Source organism: Passer domesticus, chromosome 13, assembly GCF_036417665.1.
Source record: "Passer domesticus isolate bPasDom1 chromosome 13, bPasDom1.hap1, whole genome shotgun sequence".
Taxonomy (NCBI): Eukaryota; Metazoa; Chordata; class Aves; order Passeriformes; family Passeridae; genus Passer; species Passer domesticus.
In genome coordinates, this window is record NC_087486.1 from 9,025,517 (window position 1) to 9,045,184 (window position 19,668).

Here is a 19,668-nt window from a genome sequence, read left to right on the forward strand (position 1 = left end):
AATCTCAAGTCAATAAAATGCTGATGGGAAAGATGATTTGTTTGAAGTACAATAAGCAGACTCCTTGTCATTTGGTTGACTCTGTAGCAAATACATATTTTTCTCAGTGGAGTTGTATCAACATTCATTTTTCTTTGATTTCTGGGTATTGTTTTCAATTTTCTTTTGAGGAGTGGCTTCACAATTCTTTTAGAAACCCCTGACTTGTTTCTGTTGGAATTTGTGTGTTCAGAAATTGGCCTTGTATCAGCACATCACCTGTTAGTTGTTAAGAGTTTAATTTTCAAAGATATGATTTCATCTCCCTGAAGACAAGGTGGACAAAGAGATTCGATACAACAGCAATGATTTAGCTTGCGATGTAAAGCAAAAAAAAAAAGAGAGAAAAAAAACATTTTGGGGATGAAGTCAGACCAATTGAATTTACTGTTTACATTGAGAAAGATTACAGCCTGGAATGCATGATAAGCTAAAGGCTTTTTATTTAGGCTTGAGAGGAGTTTTAGTCAGTAATGACCAGTAATATTTTGTTTGAAAACCAGTGATAAATGAACTGGAGCACTCTCCAGGAGTGGGGGGAGAATGCATTTGCTTTCGTAGCATCCAGATCTGCAGTTTCTACTGTGCCTGCTTTGTTTGGCCTAATAGTAACTATTTTCATTTTAACCATGTGTTGTGTTCTGTTCCAGAATTTGCAAGTGTTGTGAAATACCAATGTAATAATACTCAGGGCAGAGAGCAACCCCATGTGAAACAGGGAAATGCAAGTAGTGAAATTGGGAAGTTAGGAGGGTGTCTAAGAGATGACCAGGGTCTCTGAAGGAAAAGGATGAGGAAAACTGAAATCTGAGTCCTGAATCCTGAAAGCTTCATCCAGGATGAGGTTTCTGTGGAGGCTTCTGACACTTTTTGGTTGTGTTTGAGTAGGAAGTGTCTTGAGAACAGCTTTTCCTGTGGCCTTATCTCAAGCTTAAATATGAAGATACACAACCGGTTTGGTTTTCTCCTTTAAAAATATTTAACTGAACTTTCAAAAACCTCTGCTGAAGAAAAGCAGTTTTGGTCCAAGTGCTCAGAACAGGCTTAGACCAGTTTTCACTGCCCAAATCCCAGTTCTAACTATTACCAAGAAGTTTTTCAAGTGATCTAAATGAAAACTGCCTTGGTAATAAATTTTAAAGGAAATTGCTTAACTTTTAAGGTTTCCCACTCAACACTTCTACTTTAATAGTGACTAAAAAGAAAAATACTAATCATAACTGTCTTTTAAATCTAATTGATACGCTCACAGTATAGTCAGATTTCTGAGGCATCCTTTTTTGCTATTAAACAGTTGTCCATACATGAATATATCACTTGTTGGCATTGCATTCCTAGTTAATTTTATTTTCCTAATTATACAGTTCTCACACCTTTTTCTGGTTTGTTTTATATCTGTACTTAAAGTGGTACATGTTGGTTTGCATTTTTTTTAATTCTTCAAAAGCACAGAAAATGTCATTTGTGCAGATGGAGTTTCTCTTCATGATAAGCTGATTTAAGTATATAGTAGTTGAAAGTTACCTTCCAAACCATATAATATTGAAAAACTTGGGATTTTTATTCATTTTTTAAAAAATAGAGCTCTTCATGTTCTGTAATTCTGTAAAGTGAGTCTTGCAGTTGCCTGCTGCCCGAGTGGTAGTGATGTAATTATTCTCTAGAGGGGAAATGCCTTGAGTAAATATATGAAACGAATGGAATAGACATTATGCAACTTCCATCCTTTTTGTGAGGCCTCATTTTTGTAAAACATTTTTGTTTTGGTCTTCTGGCTGGATAAATACAAGCTGAGTGAAACCTGATGTCATGGAAGCTCTTAACACTTTCTTTTGCCTCAACAATTCTAAGGAAAGCTTTCTCTCTTGACCCTGCTTGGTTGCTGGAGTTGATTTTTAAATGTGTGTTTTCTCCTACTGTGGGAAGATTGCTTTTAATGAAACAGAACTCCTCAGTGACTCAAACCTTTGAACCTGGTAGAATGACACTTCCAAAGTGATGGGTTGACCTAAGAGTTCAAGTCCAGTCTCAATTTTAAATACTTTTTCCCACCTACTCATTTTTCCAGGTAAATCCACAGTTACTCTTCTGAAAATTTGAATCAACTCTCTTACGGAGAGATCTAGATTTTTCTCTAAATTAAAATTGATTTTAAAAATGGGCAAAACACTATTTCAATCTCCAGAATTAAAGCAGCATTAGACAGTTGTGAAAGTAGTGCTCTCTGCAAGAAAAATCCAGGCAAGTAGTCTGAATCCTGTCTGCATCCAGAAAGTCTTCATTTCCAGCATTGCTAAGTGCTCTGATCTGTTGGATTTGGATTAGGTTTGTCTCTTGTCAGTTCTAAATCAAAAAGCTGTTGCCTATGTTGGCTTCAGTTTGAATACCTCCTAATCCTCTGGTTTTAGATAGGAGAGTCCCCCTCTGACCAGCCCTGTGTACATAGCTGAGTTTGGCAGGTCTCAGTGCTGTGGGTCTCTCTGCGTGTACAAGCAATACTTGATTGTTGCTGGAGCACTGAGAAGGCCAGAAGAGAAATTCCACCCTCCATGGCCTCCTCCTCTCTCCCTCTCCCCCAGCTCCTCTTTTGTGGTCCTCAACACCAGTGCAAAGCGTTCTCTTCCTGAAGAGGAAGTGGGGTACCTCAACTTCCCTAAAGGACCATTAGAAAACTGTAATTTCAAAATGAGTTTCCTGTCCAAGGAAGAGGGCTTAGCACTTACAAGAACAGTTCTCCACTGTACGAGGCAGACATTTTAGTTTTATGAGGAACAAATAAAACATTCCTGTGTGCTTTACAGGCATAACACTTTCTTAGAGCCTTTAGTTCCAGAATGACCTGTCTGCATAGCTGTGCTGATCAGTCACAGAGAGTAACACGGCCTGACTGTTCAGCAGGGCCAGTGCCGGAAAGCAGCAGAGGCGGGGGAGCAGAGGCAAACCAAAAAGCAGCAAAGCCTTCCCTTGCTTTTCAGCTGGGATTAAGTCTGAGGTACAAACAGTTGCATTCCTGGTGTGAAGCAGTGGTGGCGTTACTGGGTGGCAGAGCCTTGCTGAGGTCAGTGGGGATGCCTGGGGTGCACCCAGGGTTTCACCATGTCCGCTGTGAGGTGATGCAGGGCTTTGCCACCACGGGCTGCAGGCAGCAAAACCTCACGTGTCTGAGCTGGGCCTTGCCAGAAATATGTGAAAGGGATTATGCCAACTTAATTCAGTTCTTTGGAGGTGTGGAAAGCATGGGCAGGTTGACCTTACCCTGCTAATCCAGCTTTAAAAATAAAGTAATTGTTGTCAGCATGAAATGTTGAGTTACTTTGGGGTTTAGACTTAATATTGTGCTTCATGCTGTAATACAGTTAATTGTGTGCTTTGAAGAGCACAAAAATGGTGAAAACACACCAAAATCCCCAATGACATTCAATTGTAGAATATCCAGAAGCAGCTGAAAGTTTTCCAGTAAGCATCATAGCTTACTTGTTATGGGACTTAGGATGAAAAATAATTGGTGAATCATGTTAAAATCAGTCTAATGAGAAGTCGTAGTCTGTGCTGTATAGTATTACTGAAGATTTAGTGGTAAAGGCATGTGGTCACATGAACTTTGATTTTAGTCTTTTTTGTTTGCAGGTTAATGCTTTAATTCAGTTCTCTTTGCCTCTAAATCAAGCTTATGGGAGAGCTCTCATGGTATAGTTCTTAAATGTGAAATCAAGCTCATACATTACTGTAATATTACATTTTAATATTAGTGTGTAATAGATGTAAAAAAAGACATTTTCCCTTTTTGTTTTCCCTCTTTTTCTCCACATGTTACCAGATATGCAAAAGGAAATCCACCAAGTGCAATAGTGAGACACAGATTGTAGAGAGGGAGATGAAAGGTTAGGTGAAATGGAGACAGCAGTAGCACATAATTACTGAGTCTGATAAACATGTTATGTCATTTTTTAAATTATTCCCTAGACTTTCTTGTAATTAATTGCATCCTTGCCCAAGGTTTGTTGAGCTGCAGATAAATCAGTTAGCAGGTAATGCTCCAGTCTTTCTCTTCAAAGATCCTTGTACAGGGAGCAAGTTCATCTTTCCTAATTCAATAAAAGCCATTAAATGCCTAGCTGTTAAACATTATTTTATCAGCACTGGAAATATCTTCTGAGGAATAATTTATGAGGAGCAAACAAACATGATTCATCAATTACTTTTTCTGGTTAAAAACTTCTTCTCAAATAGAGAAAAAAAAAATCTTTAAATGAGTGTAGCAGCAGAATTTGTATTTTTAGTGTCCTAAGTTGGATGTGTGCTTACATGGTTCCCTAATGCTAAAAATGAGTCACTGACAGTAGTGTCTTTTCCAGTAACAAAAAAGTAGAAGTGATGCAAGCCAGAACTCACATTTGACAGATTTGAGAAAAGGACCTATAGAATTTGTGTGTCTACTGTGCTCTGTCCTCTGACAGGAGAGGGGTCCTAAGGATGAGCACACAGTAGCCTTGAGAACACTGAAAAGTGAGGAATCTGGAGAACCTGCTTCAAAAGAATAAAAAAAAAATTCTGGTTTAAAGCATGGGACTTAAGTGTGCATTTGTTCTTCAGTGATTAGACATATAAAACAAAATTATAATTTTAGAGTTAGATGTCTGTTGCAGGTATCTACAGCAGTTAGGAGTAACATGATGTAATTCCCATACCTTTTTGCATGGATGCTAAATAACACATTGACTTTTCTTAATGACCACGCTGTAATTAAAGGAGCTTACTTTTTCCCCAGCGGAAATTCTGGAATTGGCTGGAAATGCTGCAAGGGACAACAAGAAGGGTCGAGTCACTCCTAGACACATCCTGTTGGCTGTAGCAAACGATGAAGAATTAAATCAGGTAAGAAAAACCTCTGCCATGTGAAGGCCAGGATTTCCTTAGGGCTTCTTAAATTGTCTTTTCATATAGCTGACTTGTAACTCAAGAGCTCTGCTTATTGAGCAGCACACTGGGAAACACTCACTGGCATGCTGGCTGTGCAAATATCTACAGCACTCAGCTTAATTACGTATTTCAGCACTCCTAAAATGTGTAAAAATGCAATGGAGATGAAAATGTTTGCTAACGCTATTACAACCACGTCTGTTGGACTGGGGTATTGTCATAAATTCTTCAAGGACACAGAAAATCCTGCAGATGCTGGTTTTGTGTTTGTTTTTAGTTTCCTCCTTAGACAGCTGAGGACTCAGTGGGACCTATCCTGTACTCACTGAAGTCTGTTATTGTGACCACAGAAGAGCTCTAAACTCTTGCAAGTCTATATCCTTGGCAGACTTAAAGATGCCTTTAACCTGGCCATAAAAAAAAAAAATTGGCATTATTATGACAGTGCTGTGGTGTCAGCCAGAGGCAGTGGCTGTGATGAATGTATCTTTGTGTGAGGCGCTGTAAAAACCCCTCTGAAAAGATACTTTTTCCTAATCTGTATATCATGATGGAGCAGGAAAAAATAATATTCCCCCAACCACCCTCCTTCTGGTTTTGCCTGAAATTTGGTAATACTTTCCATTCATTATCCCTTTGTAAGCTTGGAGCCTCACTGAGTTGAGATTGGGGAGCAGTAAATTCAAATCAGAAGGTGGGAGTACCTGGGGGACTTTGATGTCACTGTCTGTATCCTCCTGAATAGTGAATTAATCCCAGTTAGATGTATAAAAATGAGTTAAAGTGGTTTTAAATACAGAACATGATGTATTTCACTTCTGCTTTTAAAGGCTTGAATAAACTGCACACTCTTGAATATTGATCTTCAACTGCATATTTTTTGAAGAAAGACAGGTATAGAGATTTGTATAAATGTTGCCCTCTATTTTGAAGTTTCTTTTTCTAAGGAAAAAAAAAAACAACTTTTTAATAATACAGTTGCAGGAAAATGCAGCACTTGGGACATATACTGGGTTCTTCACAGTGTGGCACCTGCTGTAGTCTCACACCCTGGACTTTGGGGTCCCATTTTTCTCTCACAGGCTGCCCTGCTGGGCCCTCAGGTGTGTGCCTGGGGCTGTCTTGTTTTTCCTCATTGGGTAACAGCCTTCATGGCATGGATTCAGAGAAACAGTTCTCAGGTGAGCCCTAGAGATACTGACAGTGACAAGCATGTGTGCAAGAGGAACACATGCCCCCTTTATAGTTAAAAACAAGTATGGAGTCAGCTCCATTTCATGCATTTCTCATCTCTTCTTCAAGGATAATGGTGGAGCAACTCAAGGCAGTATACAAAATTTGCAGTAAATCCTATTTTCTATTTATCAGTGAGTAAATACTGGAATTTGTCATGTACAACTTTTTTTTCTTATTTTTGATTAGCTATTGAAAGGGGTCACCATAGCCAGTGGTGGAGTGTTACCCAATATTCACCCAGAGCTGTTGGCAAAGAAGCGGGGATCAAAAGGAAAACTGGAAGCCATCATCACTCCACCTCCAGCAAAGAAGGCAAAGTCTCCATCACAGAAAAAAACTGTATCAAAGAAAACAGGCGGCAAGAAGGGAGCAAGGAAATCCAAGGTAGAGTAATGTGTTTATTTTAAACCCAAAGCTTGCCAGCAGTAGCTGCAGGGAGCTTCACGCTGGGGCAGCTCTCCGTTGCATGTGTTGTTACCAATGGTGATTTCAGCCACAGTGTGAGCAGGGGAGGATGAGCTCTGCCCTCTCCCTGGTGTGCCTGGAGCCTGAACACCCTCAGGAGTGTCCCAGGTGTGCATCCCACAGGTGGGCCATAAATACTCTGTTCTTTGTAAGAAACATTCTGAGGTGGGCAGAGAGTGAGCCAGGAGACAAGAGGAAAGAGTCTGGGGCTGTGCTGGTCATGCCTTACAGGTTTCAGTTTGTAGGAGTAGAAAATCTTTCCAATGTGTACATGTGTGGCCAAGGATGTTTTTTCTTTTGCAAAGCAACTACAGTTAAGCAATACATTTGGCAAGTAGGAAGAAAAGTACAGGAATTTCACATGAAATGGACAAGGAATGTGAAAGTTCCCTCTGGGTCAAGCAAAGCTTCTTTATTTATTCTGTTTCTGTTTACTTGGTCTCTCTTCTGATTGTTTCACTCTTTTGGTTTTTTGAGCTGTTGAATTTAGTTTTCTCCCTCAGAACACTTATTAGTTGACATTTCAAATGCAGTGCTTCCAATAACCATGCACTAATAATTCCCCCAAATCTGGAATTTTTTGCCCTGCTTGATTACAAAAGCAGGAAGTCTGTTGTGGGGTTCTGTTTTTCTTCCACACAATAAACTGTATTGTCTGCTTACTATATTGGTATTTGGCTAACAGTAAACTCCTAGGGAATTGAAATAAGACCCATGAAAATTTAATTTTCAAAACACTTGTGTAAAGTAAAGCATGGTTACAGCTTCTAAAAGCACAATGTAGCCTTGCATCAAAGTCATTTTAGTTGCTTGGCTTCAGACTTAGTTTATATACTTTGAAAAGGGACAGTAGGGGAACAGTGGCTTGCTCAGTGTTCCAGGTGTCCTTTATTTTTGTTTCAACACAGATATTGCTAAGGCACCAAATATTTATATGAAATTGTAAGTAATAATTTTATTGAAAATGTGAAATTGGCACCAATTGAGTTTATAACCACAGCCTTTGTGAATTGACTTCCTTTTCAAAATGTTCTAATCCTCCTTTTTGTTCTGTAAACCAATTAATTCCTGAAACCTGTTATTTCACTGCAGTAATAAAGTTGAAAAAATAAATGGTGGTTATGGGGAACTCCTCTCTCCTCCAGCAGTTTCAGTGGAGATGAAAGTAGGTGATGATGTTAAATAAAACAGAAAATTGTTCAGCCCATTTCCTGCAAGCAGGCAGATAGAAAGTAGATGTATTCTCTTGATACTGCTTCTAAGGACAGCCACATTACAAAAGAGAATTTCTAAAAATAAGTCTGAAATCTGGGAGCACCTCCTTCACACATAAAATTTATTCTTGGACAAGTCAGTTTCTAGCTTACAATGAGTGTCTTCCCACACACAGAGATCTGGAATCTTTGTCCACACAAGCCATTAGAAAGCTGTTAAAAGTTTGGGGCTGTTTATATGTTTTCCTGCAACATTTAAGACAACTGTCATCTCAACTGCACTGCTGTGGGCAAGAGGAGGTGCCTGTAGCTCTGCAGACGTTGAGGTCGTTTTTCCTATTGATCCCTTCAGCTGTTATCAGGCACTATAGGATAAAATCCAACACCACTGTTTGTACAGGCATTTTATTGCCTGCTAAGCATTTAGTGCATGTCATGTATCTTAGTGTCATTAAACTGTTTTTCTCAGAGCCTTGAGTTAACTAATTAACTATATTTCTGGAAGAAGAAGCAGGGAGAAGTGAGCAAATCAGCCAGTGCTGACAGTACAACAGAGGGAACTCCTGCAGATGGTTTCACAGTCCTGTCCACCAAAAGCCTGTTTCTTGGCCAGAAGGTATGATCCTGCATTTTTATAAATTAATACCTATTTTTCTGTGCTGCTTAGGGAACAGCCCCCTCCTACTACCCCCTTTTCCACAAAACATCTAGGTACAATGGACATTTCCCCACTGAGCAATCGAGATGTAAGATATCAGTTTTCCTCATCAAAGAAATTCTCCGAAACAACTTCTAGAGCATTTTAAAAAGTACATAAGTCTTCATGTGACTACATAATTAAATACTTAATTAGAAGGAAAGCCTGTGTGCTTGTAATCTGTCTCTTTCATAAACAACATAATTGTTACAGATAAGCATCTGCCAAAGAGATTATTCTAAGCATAAAATGTATTTTTTCCAACAGGCAGCCCACTTCATTGCTCATGTAAATGATTTACAGGTTTTTATCAAAACCTATTTTAGACATTTGATCATAGTAATGGTTTTATGCTGTGTTCTGCTTTGTGATTTATAGAAGTTAATGTTGTGTAATAATGAATGATGCTTTTATGAAAAGCTAGAGATCAACAATTCTTTTTTTTTCCTGTGAATATGATTTGGGATGTGGGTTGGTTTAATACAAATACATATCTGCTTAAAGAGGATCCATTTAAAGAGATGAGTCATTAAATTAATTTGGTCTTTTATCCTGAAACCTGCCTTTAATTTGTGATGCAAAATTTTCTTAAGTAAAACTGCATCTTTCTGCTATCATTCAATAATCAGATCATTGTGTTGTAAGCCATAAAAGATGAGCCATTGTCCATTGTGGAATGTAACTCCTCTGACTCATTTTTATTTCATACTGAGGTTGTTCTCCATTTATCCTCCAGTTTGTTTGCCAAGTAACATGCATGAGAGTAACATTTTTTTCAATACTTCTGAATTTCCACATTTAACTTTACAGCTACAGCTAGGTGGCTGGTTTGGTAGGGTTGGATTTTATTTTACTCCTATTAGGGGGGTAGTTTTTCAAAAACATTTTGATGACTAAATTAGAACCCAAAATTTATAGTCTACATTACTGTTTCAAGAAAGCAAGTCACTTCAGACTTCTGGAGCTGATTTTGAGCTCATTTTAGTTACCATAGGAAACCTGTAATAAGACCTAGAGTTGTGTTCCAGCAAGACTGACCCAGCAAATCAGTGGGGCTTTGCTGTTGGGCTCAGAGGAAGAAAATCATGAACTCCAGGACTGCTTTAAGCTGTGGTGGGCAAAGCCAGTGTCTGTTGTACAACTTCCCAGTGAGTCCTAATACTGGGGAATGGACTTTCTGGCTTTCTCATTCACTTGAGTCCAGCCCCCTGAGAAAATTACTGATGTGACACATCCAACCCTGCACTGGGTCCTTGTCACTTAGCGCTGCACATGAGAAGGGTCCAGGTATTAACATTTTGTTGTAACACATAATGAAAAGAGAAATTTTTTAAAAAATGAAAAACCTGTTTCTCTCCTGTGAGGGAACACTCCAAATCAAACAGATCATGTTCTGAGGGTTAGAGAAGGCATTTGAAGAATTGCTGCTGAGATCAATCAATCGGGATCTTTTAAACCTTCTGTGACATTCTTGAACACTTTTCCAGCACATCTGTTTGGTTTGCAAAACCGTTATCTGCCAGATCAGAAAATCCTTTGCTAAATGCAGAGAAGGAAGAAAACAGTATTGGTTTTGCTATCACACCATTCATAAGTGTTTAATGGAAAAAATATTTTTATGGGCTCCATGTTTATGGAAGGAAAGGGAAGGAACTTATTTGCAAGAGCATCTCTTCATCCTTCTAATAACCCTAAATTTAATTTGATGCAAAAACCACAAATGAGAATGTTGCAAACCTGGGTATTGTTCAGTTTTTAAAATTACAGTTATTGCATTAAATCTTTAGGTAACTGCTGACATTCAGCTGGAAAGTCTTAGAGGTCATGAAATGGCAAAGAATCCTTCAGTTATACTTGTAGAAGGTTATTAGTGCCACATTAATTATTAAAATCTAGTTAATATGTAAATGATTGCACATCCACAAGTAACATCCTAGTGGAAATGTGGCATTGTGCACATTAACTAGTTTGTTTTTCCTGAGAGTATTACAAAGTAGAGGCAGGGTTACAGGATCTGAAGCCTAAGCTCTAAGGTTTGGACTTTCCAAGAGACCTCAGCTTTTGGTCTGCACTAAGCATCTTCAGTTATCAGTATGAAATTCATACCAGAAAAAGCTTCAAGACTTTTAAGGTAATTTTGTCTGAAATTAGAAATGCCAGGCTTGGCTTAGAAATATTCATGGATGTGCTAAGTGCCATCTGCATTTTATCTAACTAACATTTAATTGAAATGTTACCTCAAGTTATGTCCGTTCTTTGTTGCACATGTATATGCAAGTTGTATCAATTTATTATTTTAAAGTGGCCCTTCAGGGGATCACTTCTGCCTAATACATGCTTCATACTATTGGGTAGTGAAATTGAGCAATTATTCATTGGAGGATTTAATTCCACAGGAAAAATTCTGATTAATTTTTTCTTTGTTTTTGGCAGTTGAATAGCTACCATTGATAGCTAACATACATCGAGCAGTAAATGCAGAATTTAGTAAACTAATACATAGCTGCCAACACGTGCTATCAGTCTTGGGCAGCTTTTTAAGCATTTTCTTGTTGTTGCTAAATTGAAACTTTAATTACCAGCTGGCTGTTATGTAAATATGAGTAGGCTCAGGGATAGATTTAAGGTGCAAAACAAAAACAGTCTGGAGCTGATAGATCTGGGGCAAAAACTTGTAGAGCACAGAATTAGGAATCAAAAAAATGACAGAATGAGCAAAATATGTTTAGGAACATACTATAATCTCCACAAAACAGTCATGGTGTGTGCATGTGTTTTGCTGTTGTTTTTTTTTTTTTTTTAATTTTAAAATTCATTAAGTTTTTTAACATTTTGGTTTGATTTGATTTGACTGGTTTTTTAAACAGCAGTTGCTTGTAGTCAAACTCAAGACTCAAACTCCAGTATGAATAACTCACCACGTGTGAAGTATTAAAGGATTCCAAGCTATTTGGAAAGGAAGCTTTCTTAGATTTTATTACAAATTCCCAAACAGACTTGTACTTAAAACAGGGCTGAATTACACTCATTTTTAGTCAAAATCACCCTAGTTTGAGGTAACATAGTTTACTTAAGCAACATATGCAAATTATATGAAATTGCAGACTTTTAAAAAGAGAAAGAAGGTCAATTCATAGAATCAAATGAATGAAATGGAAATATTTTCTTCCGAAAATTTAAATATAGGGATGGTGGCCTCCTTAAATGTCCCATTCACTTGTATGGGTTTCATGGACTGGCTCATATTCCCTGTTAATAAATTAACATGCACAAAGAAATTATTTGAAGTGTTGCCTTTAAGAATGTGGGCTACAACAAACAAGAGATAAAATTCTGATATGGATGATATAAAGTGCCATGCCTGAAGATGGCTGAGGGCTTTTGGATTAAAAGGAAAGCCTGGCCTAACTGCAGCTGGTGGCAGGAATTGCATAAATGAATGAGAGCTTTCTCCTTCATGGTTGCTTTCCATATCACCCAAACAGCTACCTGAAAAATAATCTAAAATACATATTGTAAACTCAGGTGTTGGTTATGCTGTAGCTAATGTACTTCCTCAAATGAAAAATCTGGAAAATCTGTTGCACTTTTAAAGTATTTAAAGTTTGTCAGTAGGTTCCTGTGAAATCAGACTTCCAACAGAAGCTGTGAAGCAGTGTCAAACCTGCTCAAACCCTGGTTAGAAACTTCCCATAGCTGCAGTTTTGAGCTTTGCCAAGATTAGCATTCCCAGTAGGTTGCATCAAATTGTCCAGTTGGTTTTGTGTTGTGGGTCACATCCTATGAGGAGACCCCCAAACTGTCTCTTAAGAACACATGGTGCAGATGTTAGTTCAGTCTCCAGATCACTGTGCTGCCTCCTGCAGTTTCCTGTGTGCCTCAGGAGAGAGGAGAAATCTTCCTGTGATTTCAGGAGAAATCCTCCTGATTTATAACAAGAAATTGGAAGACATGCTTGAAATATATGGGGGTACTTAGAGGAGTAAATGAGCATTAATGGGTGGGTTTAAAAGGCACAAAAGGAAGTAAAGCAAACAAAAACTAGAAGCAATAAGCACATAATGTCATGTGCCTGCTTACAGTACCTCACCAGACATTCCCAAAGGCTGCAGAACTAATGAGGACTCAAGTGCTGTAATACAGAACATGGTGACCACTGATAAGGAAAGAAAAAAACCACATCCCCTTGTTAGGATGGAGGAATTGCTGGAGATAAGTGTCTGCTTTCTCAGAGATAGGCTCATGTTTGCTGGCTTAAAGAAGGAGCAGCAGCAGCTTTGATCAGTGCAGAATAGTCCCAGCACATCCCTGTAACTGATGCATAAGGGATGCTTAGGGTGTCCTTCATCTCTGTACTTGGGGAAGAAACAAATACCATCATTTAATGGCAAAATTAGAATCACAGGATAGTTTGGAAGGGACCTTAAAGCTCATCTCAATCCAGCCCCCTGAGATGGGCAGGGAAGGGACACCTTCCACCAGACCAGGTTGCTCCAGGCCCCATCCAACCTGGCCTTGAGCACTTCCAGGGATGGAGCAGCCTCAGCTTCTCTGGGCAACCTGTGCCAGGGCATCACCACCCTCAAAGGAAAGAATTTCTTCCCAATACCTAATCTTAACCTCCCCTCCTTAGTTTAAGGCCATTCCCTTTGTCCTGTCACTCCATGCCCTCATGAAAAGTCCCTATCCAGATTTCTTGTAAGCCCTCTTTAGATACTGGATAATAATAAGAATCCCAAATAGTTACCAGTGTAAAACCAAAATAGAGCTTACTAGTTGGTACACTCATGTTCTCCCAGTATGAACAATGTTTGAGTCTTGTGTTTGAATTTTTTTGGGCTAATATCCCTTTATGACCTGCCTTTTATTTTGCATATTTGTTTGCAGTGATGCTATCTCCATCTGTGTTGCAAAGCTCACTTTTCTGCAGCTTCTCTGTGATTTCCCAGCTGTCCTGTTATTTCCCACCTCATGCTTTTCTTTTCAGCTGAACCTTATTCACAGTGAAATCAGTAATTTAGCCGGCTTCGAGGTGGAGGCCATTATCAATCCTACCAATGCTGACATTGACCTTAAAGATGACCTAGGTAAATGGGGCATGGGTTGACACAACTAACGGTCACATGGAAATTATGGAACCCAGAATTTACTCTCTAGGGCTTCATACCTTTAATCAGGGCAGAAATTCAAATCTTGCAGGTCCTGCTTTGTTGAAAAACTACATTCAAAACACTTTTTGACCAATTCTGAACACTTGCAGCTATTGCTAGTCTTCTAGCTGATTTCAGTTCAAAAAGTTTAAATTCTTTTCCATAATGATCATATGTGACTGTTAGCTATTTTGGGGGGTTTCTTATTTGGATACTTTGAGGACTAAAATACTTTTTTGTCAGGTTTTTCTCAAAATAAGCAGTTTCTCCATTCTACCTGCAATCTCAGGGGTTTTATTTCAATACTTAGAGTAGGTTTAAAAAGTTTTGAAAGGGCTTATTGCACATTTAGCTGTCCCAAATCTTCCATACCTTGATTTGATGTTTAATTCAGTCAATAATTTGTTTCCATTATATTTCAGTTCTTCACTGTCACTTTTACATTCAGCTGGAAACAAATACTGATATTATACAGTGAACTGTCATGGGTGGAGAATCACTTTTGAAGCCTTTCTCTTGTTTCAGATTGATAAGAAATAAAAAAATCATTCTGTAATAGAAGTTTATTCTTCAAGAAAACAAAAATTGCCTTTCATGCATTATGTACTGCGTTCCCTTCTTATTTGAGTAGACCTGCTGCTGTCTTTTTTGGAAACTTCCTTAATGGAATACAACCCATAATTCTAATACTGCTGCATTTCCTATGGGAATGTAGAGAAGTAACTTCACAAGAAAAAAGATCTAAGAAGGCTAATTTTTATATCAGCATTTCTTAGAAATACATCTATTTCTGCAAGTTAGCCATTCCAGCACATAATTAAAAGACATGCCTTACTTTTAAACATACAAACAATATTTGTATTTTTTAAAGCAAATTCTGTACAATCCTGGCTGCAAATACATAATTTCCTACATGTGAAGGAAACTGGCATTTTTAGAAACAAAATGATGAATGGCATTACATATGAAAATCAGTGGCTGTCAGCTTATTAGTGCTGACAAAATGGAGAAACTAATTATTTTGTTTGTCTTGATGATCCTGAATTTCTCTTTTTTAAACAGATTCCGTATTTTAATGTCATGCTCTGTGGGGAACTGGTTGTTCAAGGTTTCTGCAAAGTGAAATGGGGCATTAGCTGATTTTAAAACTTTGGAAATTATCTCATGTGATTGCTCTGACTTGTCATTTTAACATTTATTTGATCATGTCATACTCAATATTCCTCCTCCTGCTCCCTACACCCCTTTCTCTACACACACCTGCACACACAACTCAGCATACTCCTTTGGCGCAAGGTTTGGAGATGTAAAGGTAGGAAAATATGGACGTTGGTACATGTGTAAATGTAGAGCCTGTGCTGGGTCTCTGTCCAACGTGGTTGATATACATCTGTTTACCTGTTGTAGTTGCAAGTTGTACAGGCTGACATTGCCACGATCGACAGTGATGCTGTCGTTCACCCGACAAACTCTGACTTCTACACCGGTGGTGAAGTAGGTAATGGCAAGTTCAGTGCTGCGGAGTTCGTATGTGTGTGCATGGTCAGCAGCCACCAGCTTGTTGTAGCTATGCAGATCTGCATTCATTTCTCACTTCCAGCAGTCCCCACTGATCGTAACAACAAATGAACTATTGCAAACCTAGTGGGCATTTTTGGTTTTTGTTGCCAAATCAGCCTTTCAGAAGTAACCATGGAGTGCACCACCAAAATTGAAGTGCAGGAACAGTGTGTTAAATGCAGGCACGTGACCAAGTAAATGACTTACAACATTGTTGGTTTGACAAGTGCCTGAATGTGGTTTGAGTCTTGATCTTTAGATTTTAACCAGTTCCAGTGCACCCTCTCCTTGCCAAGTTTCAGATGTTCATATCTGGACTCACTGGCTGGATCTAACCTGTTTGTATTTTCCAAACTCTTAAGATTATCCTTATGGACCGATGAACTTCCTTAGCCCTGCTTCACGGTCCTCACACCCACAAGCCCAGGCTAGGGCTGCACACACATCAGTCACCTGGGCTACAAGGATGAGAGGAGGCATGACAAAAAACAGGACAGACCTCTTTATCCAGCCATCTTAACTGTCCCTTGAGTAACTCTTCTCCTAGCCGTTATCTTACCACTCTGATATACAGAATATTGAAGAATTTTATAAAAGGATAGGAGTATTTTGATTGAACTGCCTTGGTAATTTCAGAAGGCAAATCAGAACTTGGGCCAAATGTAGAAGTTGCTGGCAGTGCTTAAGAACAAGTCAGCTGATCCCAGCCTCTGTTCTGCATCTCATCTTGACCTCACCATCGCTGTGAGAATGGGCTCCCCCCGTGCCTGAGGCCTTGTTTTCAGTACTGACTTGGAGGGACACACATCCTGCACCACCTGTTTTTTCTGAAAGGGCTGCATTCTGAGTAACAAGCAGAGAAATATAGCTCTGGTTGACCTGTTGGGGCAGAAGCACTGTGACTTTGCTGGCTAAATAATATGCAGAGTGTCATAGTAGCCTGTACCTGAAGAATATGCTTCCAAAGTCTGTCAGACCCATTTAGCCAATGTGCCTGTCTCCTACCCTGTGACAAAGAAATGCTTTGCTACTCTGCAAAGAAAATTGTCTCCTGAAGTTGGACTGCTCATTCCTTAGTGTAGGTTCCTGTTGCCTCTGACTGCTGTAAGAAAGAATAGAAGTGCACAAATGCTTAGCTTCCAATGATTAACTTTTACCCATCTAAATTTTTTTTAATTTTTTGTTGGTTTTTTCCCTAACAATTTAAGTGTACTGGGGGCTTATCCTGAGAATTTTAGAGCCTAAATTTCTGCTAACGCTGTTTTCAACACTGATACCAATGCCTGCTTGGAAAGCATGAGATAATGATCTTGTTCTCATGGGAGTGACACATATTTATGCTTGTGAGCAAATAAGCTACTAACCTTGAAGCTGTGAAGCAAGACTTTCCTCAAGAAACTTGCTAGTGTAGTGGAAAATGGTTAATACAGTCTGTCCTTTGCCAGATTAAGCTAATTTACGACATAGATGTCAAATATGATTTCAATATAAACCCTAACTATTAATCAGAAGAAGAGCATAATTGAGGAGTAAATGCAGAATATTTCACTCATTCATACCAAATATTACTTTTTCTCTTCTTTGTACCAGATCTGCAAGAAGAGAGCTCAATGGAATAAACTGACATGGTTGTTCATTGCTTTTAATTATAAATTAATTCCCAGTAGAAGGGAAAAAGCTGATCCTTCTGGATTGAATTAAACCAAACTAGGCTAAATTCCATTAAATGTACAACGGCTTTGCAATGGCAAAGAAATGACCTACTTAATAGAACTTTGCTGTTCCTAGGTTCTGCACAAGGCTTAATTATGTTTCCCCTTGAAACAAGAGAAATTAAGGATTATGAATGTCATGGGTTTTAGGACTGATCAGAGTCCATGGACTCATGGGGGATATAACTGGCATACATATAAATATAAACAGGAATGATATGGAAATATATGCAACAAAAATACAACTAGAATGGAAGGCTGTTTCATTCCCTCTCCAACCCTTCTCAGTCAGATTTTATAAGACCCTGGAGTCAGCCACATCTGCTGGATGGCTCAGCAAAGGGCACAGGGTGTTGTGCTTTACTCACTGCCTTGGAAGGGCAGAGTGCTTCCAAGCACCTCAGTGCTGCTCTGGATCTCCTTTCCCAGCACTCTCCTAAGACACCTTGCTGCTACAAACAAAGCCATTACTGTCTTTTCTGAGAGGTTTGTAAGGTGATCCTCCTACTCAGTTGTACTGGGATAGGCAACTTTAAGTTCAGAAAATCCTTAGGAGTTTGACTGAAGTATTTATACTTAAAAGCTTAAATGAGCACAAACAGCAAATTACACTCTGACCTACACAGTCTGACCTTGCAATCCAGTTTTTGGCAAACCCTGTTGTGAACTGGTTATGAAAAAGCCAAAGAAAAGGCATAGCTTTTGTAATTGTCCTCAGCTTTTGTACCCCAAAAGCAATCAACTCCCATGAACAAAATAGACTCAGGGTCACAGAGTCAGTTTTTGAATGGAAAACAAATGCATTGTTTTCAACTTTTCAGTTTGGAAGAAATTTAGCAAAACAAAACAAAAGCATCTTGCAGTCTTCTTAGTTCCTAGAGCTATATAACCTGATTTAGTAACTGGAATCTTGGAGGAGGGACTCTGCTTCCTGGAGCATATAGTATGTGCACTTCCATCAGAAATTGCATTTTTTTTCTTTCTTCATCAGTGGAAGTAAGGGGTGTCACCAAATAAATGTCTAGATCTTTAGAGATCCTAGTTCTGAACTTTTGGAAATCAGTTTTCAAAGCAATATCTCAAATCAGAGCCTTTATGATATCACTGCTTTTTATTTATCTACCTTTATAATTAATATGCACAGTGCAAAATTATGTGGGATGCTTATGTAGTTAGGAAAATGCTTTCTTGGGCTGTTTTTTCTTTCATTAATATTTAAAACTAGAGCTGCAAAATAAGATCTAAACCATTTAGTGATGGACTGCCTTTGTAAACAGCATACCTTTTGGTTGCCCTGACACACTGCACAGCTCTTCTCCTCCCAGAATAACTTTCTCCAGCTCCTTAGTTGTAGTTAGAGAAGTTCATTGGAGGAATGTGTTCCTTAGAGATTCTCCTTATTTCTGAGGCTCTTCCTCTTGGTTAAAGGTGGCTCAACAAGCTGGGCAGTTACCAAGTAAAGCAGCCCGCTGCACTCACGAGACTGTTTCATTCCTGGGGCCACCTGTTGGGGTCAGGGACCAAGATCAGGTGAGTTTCAAATTCTTATTGTGGCAAATGGCTCTTTAAAACAATTTGTAAGAGAAGAGGGGAAATGAATCCTAGGGGAAGGAATTACGAACCTTCAACCACTGTTGAGCTAGCACATTCTTCTGGAACATTTCACACTAAGAGATGCTCATGAGAAGGAAGGAGGTAGGGATGTCGTGTCAGATGTTTTTTGACAGTAAATTCAAGTCTGAGAATGTTAGCAAGGGATACCAGCGTGAGGTGTTTGGGTTGCTAGGGTTGTCTTTTTGTTCTTTCTGTTATTGTTGTTGTTGTTTTTAATGACTAGCTAATTCTCAAGTCCCAAAAGGTTTAGATCTTACTTTGCAGTCCCCAAAAAATGTTTGGGCAGAAAATTCTAGAGTGATGTAACAAAAGTGAATGATGAGTCATGTGTCTGCTGAGATCAGAGGAGTAAACTAACAATTCTCTGTTCAGGGAGCACTTTGGAAAAGAAAGGTGGCAAGGAGTTTGTGGAAGCCGTCATTGAGCTCCGCAAAAAGAACGGGCCGTTGGACATAGCCGGAGGTGAGGCCGCGCTTCGGGACCCCCACCCAGAGCCCTGTGGGAGGGGGGCTTGGCTCACACAGCCCAGCTCCCCTGCAGCACTGCTGGGGCTCTGCTGTCTGCAGGCAGCTCCCAAGGGCTGTGTGTTTGTATTCTCCACAGTTAAACTGCACACATTGCATCTTAAGTAAGCTTTACCTGGGAAATGGGCAGTGCTGTAGTGTTACAGTAGAGCCAGGCTGTTCACAGGTATGTGCATGCACACTCAGTGTTGATCATTAAGGGCACAGTTCAGAAAAGCAATTAATGAGATGCTTATTCTTGAGTCCAACTCTGTTAAACATCTGCTTTGCTGAAATGCCGCTGACTTTCACTGAACTTAAGCATGTGCCTAAAGTTCAGCATCTGCTTGGGTACTTAGTTTAATCAGTGCCAAAATCATCACTATAAAAGCTTATGACTTTTTGATGCCTAGTTATCAAAATTTATGTAATCTCAGAGAAAAATCTACTATGTGAGTAATAAAGTTTGATAATGGCAATATATAATTTTACACCATCTGTGAAATTGCTGATCCATGTTGTTCATATAGAAGGCTGATTCTGCCATCTGTGTTTATG

At 39.0% G+C, this 19,668-nt stretch overlaps 1 protein-coding gene across 4 annotated transcripts in view; it reads left to right on the top strand.

Moving 5' to 3' along the window:
* LOC135280405 (core histone macro-H2A.1) overlaps positions 1-19,668 on the top strand; it is a 42,864-nt gene that overhangs the window by 15,884 nt on the left and 7,312 nt on the right. Inside the window, exons 3-7 of one of the 4 annotated variants that reach the window (XM_064388269.1) lie at positions 4,808-4,914; positions 6,382-6,579; positions 8,380-8,490; positions 13,559-13,658; positions 18,980-19,069. In XM_064388269.1, coding sequence (XP_064244339.1) covers positions 4,808-4,914; positions 6,382-6,579; positions 8,380-8,490; positions 13,559-13,658; positions 18,980-19,069 — 606 coding nt within the window. Of the gene's footprint in view, positions 1-4,807; positions 4,915-6,381; positions 6,580-8,379; positions 8,491-13,558; positions 13,659-15,128; positions 15,220-18,979; positions 19,070-19,668 lie in introns of all 4 variants that reach the window. The other 3 variants (XM_064388265.1, XM_064388267.1, XM_064388266.1) reach the window with 3 other exon arrangements.